The sequence below is a fragment of the Branchiostoma belcheri genome, unplaced genomic scaffold (assembly GCF_001625305.1).
Source record: "Branchiostoma belcheri isolate BF01 breed outbred unplaced genomic scaffold, Haploidv18h27 scaffold45, whole genome shotgun sequence".
Lineage (NCBI taxonomy): Eukaryota > Metazoa > Chordata > Leptocardii > Amphioxiformes > Branchiostomatidae > Branchiostoma > Branchiostoma belcheri.
Genome location: NW_017804076.1, coordinates 2250059 through 2261616, shown reverse-complemented (window position 1 = coordinate 2261616; position 11558 = coordinate 2250059). Strand labels below are relative to the sequence as shown.

Sequence of the window (11558 nt, the reverse complement as noted above, 5' to 3'; positions counted from 1 at the left end):
CAACTCTACTTACTTAAAGCGGCTGCGAGATATGGGGGTATTCCTTCCCCAGGCTGGATCTCTACAACTTCCAGCCAAGTCGTTGTCCACGCTTGATACGAGGAGGCAACTGTTGGTTGGTAAGTGACAGAACAGTTGTATGTGCCGGCATCCTCTAGTACTACATCCCTCAGTTTCAATGTGACGTTCTTGGTAAACCGTTGCCCCTGCCAGCTAAATGATAAAGGGTACAAGATGTAAAATATACGGCGTTCACTTGACAAAAAGCTGTGTCATGCCTATTTACATTTGGATTCTTAACATTGTGACACGATGGTTTAAACCACGAAGAACTACAATGATTACTAGTATTTTTTTCCTGACTGTCCAACTCTGACTGAGAATTCATGTAAAACTATGTCTGTAAATGTTTTAACTGTTTAAGAAAATTTATTGCAAAGCAAATGACATGATTTCATGCTGGACTACAGCTGAAGTTTAGAACTTCTTGTCCCTATAGATATAAAGACATATATCTGGTTCCCTACTAGCTGGAATTGGTCTCTTCCCAGCGGTCGCCATAGTCAGACCTCTGCAGATGGACAGGGGGTGACCAGTCCACAGCCAAGAACTGTGATGCACTGTTTGAACCAACCACGGTCGCCTGACATGTGTATGAGGCGTATTCCATGGAGCTGTTCCAACGTATCAACTTGGGATGTGATGTTACGGAGAGCTCGACAGTCGTGTTGCCTGTGTGGGGAAGTGGAAGATACAACCATTTAACCAAAAGGTATCAAATAAAAGTGTTACGTAATATGATTAGGGATAATTTCATAACATACTAAGCAACATTAAGATGTCTGCAGTTCAAATTGAAGAGCCGATGAAGAAAATTCTCTATCAGTAACTTCCAAGTTAGACTAGTCTTACCGTTTTGTATGAGGGGTGTGTTATTTTCAGCACACACGAGATGCCACACGGTCGACATGATCACCACAAACATACTCATACGCATGGTTGCCATTGTCTCAGACTAGTCTGAAAATACATTTAAATTAAGAACAAAACAGAGATTAAATCAAAGAAATTATATCACATCGCCTAACTAACAAAATCACCTATAGGAACGGATCATCAATCAATGAAGTTACTGTTTATTGTTTATTTGAATTTACCACAAGTGTGGAAGGGAGGACAAAACAGGTGTATTGACACCTTTACAAGTTGTCCTCCCTAACATTACAATATAAATACAGATTACAATATTGAATACAAAACAGATTACAATATTGAACATTATGAACATAAAATACAAATACCTACAATATCATAAATTAAACATGAAATACTGTATAATGTCACACATGTACTGCCCAGAAAATATTGACCCGACTATCGAAGAGTTTTATTATTAGTGTTTGAATTGAATTTAATGCCGTAGTTCGCAAATCCAATGGTACGTAGTTCAGTGCAATATTCTGATAACATTGACTAACCAAACAACAAGAAAATATCAGTGAGATGCCATACCAGGACACCGTGCGTGCATTTGATGGCGTTACGTGTTCGGATTTCTTGGCCACGGCCATTTACATACCTTTCTATGCAGTGATTCACATCACCCGCTTCATGTAATTACAAATGACGAAACTTGACACGTTGACACTTGAAACAAAAGTATGCAACGTTTACAAACTACAACAATGTAGTTTCCTCACAGCCAAACATGTTATAAAATGACCTGAAGTCTCTACCTGCTTGCTAAATGCATAGTGTGGTCCCTCAACAGGTAGAGGACAGCGCACTGGCGGAAACAAGGCTAAACCAGGCACACTGAACGCGAGGGAGTGAGGGGTGGGGGATTTCCAGAGGGGATTCCCCTGATGCTGTTTGTTTTTACTCATCACCAAGGTTACTGTCACAGTACGGCTGAAGTAAATACGTGCCAGGGATGCGTAAGGTAAATTTGCCGACGGCAGCCCCTCCCAAAGTTGTAACACCTTTGTTACAGCCAAACACAATCTTCGTACCTAACATTAAGTATTCATACTTTTATGAGATATAAATTCTATTAAGAGTCGAACAAAAAGTTCGAAATTAATGTTATTTATGTGTTAATGTTATTTACGGTACTATTTGGCGTCCTTGCCATTGCGCATGTCTTCAAACGTTTAAGACACACGGAAGCTGGCAAGGCTACTAAAGTGTGAAGTTTACAAAGTACTACGACACCGTGACTACGACGTAGTTTACTGACGGCCAAACTTGTTATAAAAACGACTTGGAATTCCTACCTGCTTGTTGAATGGCCAAGTGAGGTTCCTCTTAAAACAGGCCTGTACACTTGCGGGGACAGGGCTGAAATAGGTGATTTCCAGAGGGGATTCCCCTAATGCTGTTTGTCGTCATTTATCACCATGGTTACGTAAAGTAAATTTGTCGACGGAAGCTTCTCCCAAATTTGTAATCTCTGAATATGCGACTTGTACAATCAGCCCACCAAATATGACAATGTTACTGCCAAATATGGTTACACCTGTGAAGTTCCCACCTACTAACTTGTAAACGTGAGATGTGAATGTCAGCTTTTTGACGGCGCATGGCGAGAAAAGTATTCAAACAAATATAGTTTTGATTACAAGTGACTTCTACTTTCCTTTGCCAAAAGTGGGAATTTGTATGACACACTTGATAGAAAGTTGAACCAAGAAGGACAAATGTTGTGGGTGCACCTGCGCGGTGTATCCGCTGGGACATCTGTTTCAAATCAACCTATGTTAAGATTAGTTTTTAGTATACCAATGAAGGGTACGTTGTGTGCAAACTAGTCGCTAAATATTCACAACATTCTAAGCCAAACCTAGCGTGTCTCTCTATCCTCATATTACCAACGCCCAGCAAAACACAAACGTGATTGTAATTTGAGGTGGCGGTAGAATCGATACTGGGGAAGTTTGTTCCACTTTGCAGAGTCACAGCGACATAAGTAGCTTACTATTACTAACGGTGTTTTGGTGTTGCGAAGAAGGTTCAAAGCGCCTTTGTTACAGCCAAACACAATCTTCGTACCTAACATTAAGTATTGTTCATACTTTTATAAGATATAAATTATATTAAGAGTCGAATAAAAGATTAGAAATCAAACGTATAAATGTTATTTACGGTACTATTTGGCGCCCTTGCCATTGCGCATGTCTTCAAAAGTTTGAGACACACGGAAGCTGGCAAGGCTACTGAAGTGAAGTTTACAAAAGAACTACGACGCAGTTTACTGACGGCCAAACTTGTTATAAAAGCGACTTGAAATCCCTACCTGCTTGTTGAATGGCCAAGTGCGGTTCCTCAGAACTGTGCTCTTGAGGGGACTGGGCTGTGGGAAAAACAGGTGCTCGAAAACAGGTGCTTTCCAGACAGTGGAATTCCCCTTCTGCCTTCATTCACCACCATGGTTACTGTCAATAACACATCTGACGCAATCACCAATGACTATAGCCTGGTGTCAAGACTTGTTAGCTTTGGGGAGCGGACCAAAGCTAACAAGGCTAGATACCAGGCTACAATGACTATGCCGGTGGAAAGCACCTCCCGAAAGTTCCCGAAACGTCAGAAAGTCACGTACATTTGACACCTTACTTCATGACCCCAAGACCCTGGATATTGTTCGTACTCGTACATGTCGTAAGTGACACTGGTACCTGTTTACGCTCCAACCTGCCATGACAATTAACCGCCGCAAACAAGACAAAATAATGGCAAATGTCCAACTCAACCTAGCGTAACGGGTAACCTCTTGTCTGAAGTCTGAATTAAGTGGGGGAAGCAACATTACTTGGTAAAATAAAGCTGTTTTGGTAACTTAACATCTAACACAGAAAAGTAAACACAGCTTTAACGGTGCACACCCCAGTTCCGTACGTGGTAGTCCGTGGTAAAAAAAAAGTGACGAAAGGGTTTTGAGGGTCCAAGTTTGAGGTGACATTTCTCATAAACTGCCACGAAATATCATTAAACATTAACTTGGCTGAAGAGTGTAAGAAATGGTGATTTTGGGGTGAAAATTTCTTTTGGCTCCGAACCTTACTTCCGGGTATCCTTGTGTACGTAATCCGCCCGTATGACCTAGATTTCGCTCTGTGCCTTCCTAGGAGTGGATTTAAACCCCTCACGCCGTGGACGGGTTAAAGAAATTTCAGTACTAGAAGTTTCTTTATAATTTACTCGGGTAAAGTCAAGGTTTGGGTCTTTCTGCCAGCATCAGTCATTTCTGACGGAAATTTTTTTCTATGGGATTATCCTACGCCAAAAAATCGCAATTTTGTGCTTTAATTTTGGAGTGAAAATGTTTTTTCCGTTGATTTTACCAAACTTAAAAAGGTTGAAGAAACCAAACTCAGCTGGTCTTGTAGTTGAAGAGATATCCTTTCGTCCCATATACAGTTATTCTCCTTCCGAATTATTCTACGACAGAGACGGTCGCTAGATTTGAGGGTGTGCAGCTTCGAAAGAAACGCCAAATAAACAGGGGTGTGCCCCCTTAAAGCACTCAGAATATACCTCTATGTAGAAATAAGAAAGGTACAATAAAATTGAAACAACCTCCGTTTTGTCACTGACTATGTATCCTATATATGTATGACGAGAGCAGGTACAAATATATTACCATTTCCCCTCAAGTGACTTTATTGTTATACATTCATAAAGACAGCGAAAACACATGGCTTGGTAATCAAGGGCCCTGCTTGACTAACTACTCTTTATCGATGCTACTCTTTTGTCTCTTCAAACAAGTATGCAAGTAGGGCTTTAGCTTTGCTTTAACTTGGAGAAGAAAAAGATCCGTACAAAGGCCTAAGGGCATCCCGAAAGACCACCAGATTCAATTCTGTACTACTGTACGCTTCACTGCGCATGTCATTAGCGTAGTATACATGTAATTAGTTGAATAGAGTCCCTGTTTATGTTCCAAGCATGTGGTCCCTTCCCTAATTCTAATCCAGCACAGACAAATGACATAACTTTGGCGTTGCTATTTTCCTTATGCCATTGGTTGTTCATTATCCGTCGACCAAATCCGTCGTTGAGGAAATCCAGTCGGTCAACCTGGGTCATTGAGATGTGTGAACAACTCTCCTACTGGCCATAATAGTTTTATTTGACAAAAGGCATTTGACTATAAGTAGACCATTATCTATAAAACAAAAGTGTTTTGAAGTTCGTACCAGAGCCACCTCCCACATTGAACAGTATTTTCAAGAGAATTACACTTCCTTGCTACATTCTCCCTGCTACCTAACCGTGTAACTAATAGAACTTTGGTGCGAAAAAGGCCACCTCAGCAGGTAGAAGGTTAACTTCAAACAAACAGGTAGACGTTCAAGATCGTTCCTACCGGAGGGTTGGCAGTCAGAGGCTATGCAGGATGCAGGTGCGTTCTATACCTGTAACTTACAGATTTTTACCTTCGCCAAGAAGTTATTTTCCCAAGCGCGCGCGCGCGCGCGCGTGTGTGTGTGAGAGCGTGCGTGCGCGCGCGTGTGTGTTTGTGTACGTGCGTGTGAGTGTGTGTGGTTTAAGACGATAACTCATTGGATGGGTTGATATGAAATTTGGTAGGTGGGCAGGTCTCGATAAGACCACGAAATGATTGCATTTTGCTATACAGTTCCTCTATCGTATTAAAAGGTTAAGCAACTTGCCCGACTCAACTTGGCGAAAGTTTATCGAGATCGTGGAACTCTTGTTTTGCCTTGGTGCTTTATTCGTTCCGTACCACGCCTTGTCTCGGGAAACCTGTACATGTTTGTGTTAATCAAACTTCTCGAATTCGTATTTGTATTTGTATTTGTATGTGTTTTTATCAGTAAACCATTACTAATATTATAAATGCTTACTCGTTCTTCAAACTGCACTTAAGTATGGCGAGAAATTGTTGTCTTGTAGTTTTACAAAATTGTCACGGTACCCGATGAAGTTTTTTGCATCAGAATCCCGTGCATTGAATACAATTTCCCTTCAGAAAAAAATGTTTTTGAAACTACATACGGGATAACATCCTTCTATACGTAGAAGCAAACTGAGTAATATCAGATGCGTTTTGGTGATGTGATATGCCGCATGGGTGCATATCCGTAACGTAGATATAACTGTACGTCAAAATAGCCTGTTGTCCAGCCTATCGCGGTTGGGAAGGGTTTTCTTCGGGGCTGGAGAAGCTCTTCCCCGCCCGACTCAGCTAGGTTCCCCGGTAGATTTTGCGTGTCAGGAGTTCATCCACCGCGATTTCGCGTACAAAACTCCTACATTCCCACCGGTTGCACCGGGAGGTCCTTTGAGCTGGACGGGGAGAAACTAGGCTATTAGAGCTTCGAAGACAGCCTGCCCCAACTACGATAGACTCACGGATACCAGGTTAACGTCACCTGTCCTCTCAGGCTGGTTTCGTCAGGCCCGCAACAAAAAAATATTTGGGCAAACAAAGAGGCGTAAGCCAACCCCAGTAAAAGTAATGGTTATCCTACGGCACCTTTTGTTACCACTTACAGTACAAAGAAAAGACTACGGATTTAGCAGGAAAAAGTTGCGTCGACGCTTGGCTATGGTAGATTCAGCAGGAAAAAGTTGCGTCGACGCTTGGCTTTGGTAGAAAACACTTTTCCACACGTTTTGTTGAATGCTTTCTACAAATTCTGATGTCAATTTTTACATGTAAGACTACTAGTATTTTATGTATACGTATGTGGCTGTTTGTTTAAAAACTCGAAGGTCATGTTACGTTTTTGCCTTACTACAGGTTGAGACGTGATTTTTGCTCCCGTATGTTGTACCGAATGCCCTGAACTATACAGTGAACAGGTGAGTGAAATCAACATACATGTACTTCTTTTACGTCACTCTTGAGGTAAAAAAGTTCAAATGGTGTGCTGTGTTTTAATCATAAACAACCTCCTCGCGTGGAAAGATTGTCACACTATTAGACCTAAATCGGTTTTTAAGTGACAAAATGGTTAAAATTGCTTACAAAAATCCTAACAAAATGATCTTATTTATTACATGTTGTCTTTGTATTTTGGAACGCCCATATGCAGCTTTGTTATTTATTATTGGTATTCTTTTCTTGTTAGTGGTGGTGAGACTAAAATTAGCAATAATATGTGCTAGATCAGACTTCTCCACCGTGTCTTGTACATTGTATGTTGTTTGTTACGTTTAAAATAAGAAAAAATATATCGTGATAATGAATTTCTAATTACGTTGGGAAATCTCTGCAAAATGAAATCATTTTAACAGTAGCACACTTCGTTCAAGCTCATTATAATTTCCCCAAGAGAGTTAAAATGGAGTTTTTGTTTGTTTATTTTTCCTTCTTGACTCTAGAGATCCACAGCTATGCTGGACAAAGCGGTTGTTGCGGTCTTCTTCCTCTTGATTCTGAGTGTGAACACAGTGAACCCCCAATTGCAAACAACCTCACCGCCTGATCCTGCAATTGCAATCGCAAGTGCCACTCCGACCCCAGGACCAATGAACAACATTAGTAAGTCAACACTGAAGTATAGTGATCAGAAAGCCAAATAGAGTTCGACGATCCCATACCTACTCTCCAAGCAGATGTTTGGTGGTTGGTATAAAGTATCGAATTGGTAAAACGCGACTGTATCAAATTGGCCGGGCGGTATCCAATACGCGTTTGGCTGGCGTAAAACAAGATATACAAAAAGATAAGATATAAAAACGCCTAAAATATGTAAAAAAAAGCCGAGGCCTAAACCTCTGCTTGGAGAGGACCCATACTGCAACCTATAGTTTCCGTATTTCCTCATTAGGTATGCAAAAAAAAAAAAACTTCCCTAAGCTAACGGCGACGTTTCTTTTTATTTTGCAGATACCATCCTCCTCCTCGTCATTGCAGTGTGCGTGGTTCTACTTGCGATCCCCATCCTGATCGTCGCGTTGATATACGTCTGCAACAGGAGAGCTAGAGAGGTATCACTCCCGACGGTCGAGTTAGTAAATGTGCAACAACCGGCAGAGATGACAACACAAGAAGACCGTCACACAGACCTGGAACTCTTCAACAAACTGTGCTCCGATTTCTCCAACTTTATGGCAACAAATTTGTCAATCCAGCTGCAAACCAATTACAGTTCTACAAACTTCGCGGCTGGTGTCTTCGATCACACGGGCGGACATCTCTCCGTGCCGCGCCATGATGTCAACCTGTTCATCCCGCCAGGAGCCATTGAAGTCGGGCAGCTCCAAACCATCCACATCTTCGTCCCTCCCAGCATGAACCACGGGAAACCTGCTCCCATCGTGCACTGCGGTCCCACCGGCACGACGTTTCGTGATCACGTGGTCCTGACCTTCCCTGTGGAGTTCGACGAGATAGTCCCCAAGTTCACCAACACGGACGAAGGATCGGTGGAAGATTGGCAGTCTCTTCTTGAAGACGGCGACGCAGCATCCATTGTCAAGAACGGCAAGTGCACTCTCTTCATCTCTCACTTCACCGGGTTTGGAGCAGAAGCGAAGGACCAGACGTCTGCAAGCAAAGTTAACAAGGATGACAAGAAGATCGTCCGAGTCGGGGCTTTTGCCTCCAAACACACGCCTGATGATCGCATCTACCAGATGCGAATCAGGTTCTATGACGCTTCTGCAGAAGCGAGTGAGGTAAGATTCGTGAGTTACAGTAACTATAATTGTTTTCTTCAGTTTTCACCTCAAAACAAAGCTCATTGGAACCACACACATGTTTTGGGATACATTAGGGACTGTTAAGATAGATATTTGTTTACCTAATAGACTTCATAAGTTTGAAGTTGTAGTGTTGTACACCCATTTAGAAGCATTCACATTTTCACAACGAAGTAGTTCAAGGAAAGAGATGCTTTTCGTGTGGAACTTACTCCTGAGAGCTGAGGCTTAAGTATGCAACAAGAAAGGAACATTTGCTTCCGTACGGTAGTAGCAAAATCTGTCCTGGCCGAGAAAGTTTGAGGTGGGGACACAAGCGAGTGAAGTTCGGTGGACTAACGCCAGACTTGCAACATCCTGCCTTAATTTGTGGGCTGTAAATTAGCGAACAACACTTCCCAACAACATTTTGTGTCCGGTTTTCAACACCGAAGTGTAATTAATCTGTTGCAATTATTATTTTTCAGCGCATGTACCACAAAGAGCTGAGTCAGTTCGGCGGACGACTTCTGGATGACGACAAGAGAATGCAGGTGGAGAAGTGCGACGTGGCAGTGAGCATGCGCGTGAGCAGGATCGCCGCCGGTTGGAGGACAATGGATGATAGCGACAAGAATCAGGTGAGATTATCAAATGTGCTGAAGGTAGTTCCGTAGGTTTTGCAAAGTCTGTTCTATTACCACGATCTACTACTAGTTAGGCTATATCAATTTGATTACATGGATGACATTCGCTCGCGCATGAATTTTCGTGTGTTTAAAAAAAGTCTTCGACCCTCCTGTATATCGTATAAAGAAGCTGCAAAATGAGCCGTAAATTGAAAAAAAATATTTGAAAACGATACTAAAGTCGTAGAATGCCAAAATCAATTTCAAAGGACAAGAAGAAAAATGTGAAAAAATGAAAACGAAGAGTCTATTATTTGCTCAACCTTTATGACCGTAGATTTCATAATGAAGGCAGATTTTTTTGCCAATCTTTTTTTCATTTGGACGCTTGCATCAATTTTGGGGTACCAACAGAATTTTAATCATCAATTTAATCAAATCAACATGGCCTTGCAAGAACAATATAACACGTATTTTTTCCCTTTGTAGAGGGTTGAGGTAGGCCAACTTTGGGACGGCTCCGACGAGACAGACGCTACATGTACCGTCCGGCTTGAGAAGACCGACCCAGCGGCACGCATGGCTGACGTCTGGGCAACAGTGTCCGTCTGGCAGGAGGCGTCACGTGGGTCAACTGTGACCTTAAAACCGTCAGACACATTTCAGGTATACAGAATCATTTCTGTCGTTTGAAGTCACTTCTTTTTAACTAACATACAGTTTCATTAGTGGGTGCGAGGGTTCTAATGATACACTTTTTCAATGCTCATGCCAAGGTCACATTTCCGAACCAGGGGCCCGGCTGGGTTGTTTACGTAGGTTGTTGTACACCTGAATACAAGATTTATAACTGGTGTTTGAAGGCATGACTACTAGTACTTCGTATTGCTATTTTGTACAACATCTTAGATAGATATTGTATGCCTGTAGTTGTGCGGCATAAGCAGTGCTGCCTAGCTGGGCTACAATGTATTGCCTTATACAGTTGCTGCAAGCCGATGGAAAGCTATATATATATATATATATATAATAAAAGCATCCTTGATGTTTCTTCATCAGATGTCCCAGAGAAGTGACCCACCCAGAGGCTGCCTGTCGCCCACCCAGGCGTTCCTCCACCAGCAGGAGGAGCTCCGCCCGTGCGGCCGCCCCGTCCCCTCCTGCCGCTGGACGTGCGGCACGAGATGTGTGTGCTGCTGGACGTGGAGCAGCCGGGGGGAAACGACTGGAGGATGATGGCAGAGAAGTTAGAGATCGACTCACCGACCATCAGGTGGATAGGGAGAAACAAGAGGTGGGTGGACCGGTTGTCTATGATCTGAGGAGTGGAATAGGGTGCGCGATGGGCCAAGTCTGCACTTCAATTTGACCGCAAATTTCGGGCAAACACGCACGCATATGCGCCCCCCCCCACACACACACATGCGGGCGTGTGCACCGTACACACATACGCGCGCGCACACACACACACGCACGCACGCACGCACGCATTCCAGGAGTTGCTCAAAGATTTCTAGTGATCAGCTAGAGTCAAACCTCTATAATATGTAGTTTCATGGCAGAAAACCGTTAGCTTGTCTTTGTCTTTATGCGTTTGAAAACTTTAGACTTAAGAACATCATAGGTAAGGAGACCAAGTACCAGCGCACGTAACTTGCAATTGATTGTGATTCTTGTAAACAACTTCGCTGTAGTGTAGATAAATAAAGTTACCGTAATTTCATGTTTCTAGCCCGACAAGCAAGCTTCTAGACTTCTGGGAAACCCAGAACGTCTCCGGCGGAGCCGTGGCCTTACAGCGCCTGTGTGACCTGTACGAGGAAATGGAGCGTCCTGATGTCAGGGAACTGGCCGAGAACGTTCTGTCGTCTGAGGAGCTGAGTGACAGCGGGTACGGGGACAGCGACTCTCGGTCACCGTCAACACACGGCGGTCTCAGGGCTTCTACCGTGAACATTCTGTCGGATCCTTTTCCTGAGAATTATACCATGAATGCCCCACTGAAGACCATGACATTGCTGGATGTCTGAAATGGGAAACTGACATTTTTATGTGTAAAATAACGCCCCGTTTGCAATGTGTATTTGTATTTGAAGTGGTTTTATGTCTTATTTGAAGAGATGAATAGACACTGTGATTTGCATTCAACGTGATACTACTAGTGCTTGATTGTAAAGCTCTCATCTAAGAGAATAAAGCAAAAAAAGACACCTGGACAATGGTGTATATGATATCAACTTCACATATTACACAGGTATAGTATATATATAT

At 42.7% G+C, this 11558-nt stretch overlaps 1 protein-coding gene and 1 pseudogene across 1 annotated transcript; one reads left to right on the top strand and one right to left on the bottom strand.

Annotated features, from left to right (window-relative positions):
* Positions 1-5: 5 nt before the first annotated feature.
* Positions 6-3646, bottom strand: LOC109478680. The gene is made up of 4 exons (XM_019780347.1): positions 3296-3646; positions 913-1020; positions 528-732; positions 6-213 (listed from the first exon to the last, which is right to left on the bottom strand). Exons 2-4 carry the CDS (start codon positions 1004-1006, stop codon positions 6-8), a joined length of 507 nt encoding a protein of 168 aa, XP_019635906.1. The 5' UTR covers positions 1007-1020; positions 3296-3646.
* Positions 3647-6543: 2897 nt separating this feature from the next.
* LOC109478840 lies at positions 6544-11518 on the top strand (annotated as a pseudogene).
* The last annotated feature ends 40 nt before the right edge of the window (positions 11519-11558 follow it).

What these genes read in the sequence shown, in the direction of transcription:
- LOC109478680 (XM_019780347.1), bottom strand. Translation starts at nt 1,006, where the DNA reads ATGGCAACCATGCGTATGAGTATGTTTGTGGTGATCATGTCGACCGTG. An exon ending in CACACCCCTCATACAAAACG is followed by an intron (nt 733 to 912) that starts GTAAGACTAGTC and finishes TTCCCCACACAG; the next exon opens with GCAACACGACTGTCGAGCTC. An exon ending in GAAGAGACCAATTCCAGCTA is followed by an intron (nt 214 to 527) that starts GTAGGGAACCAG and finishes TTTATCATTTAG; the next exon opens with CTGGCAGGGGCAACGGTTTA.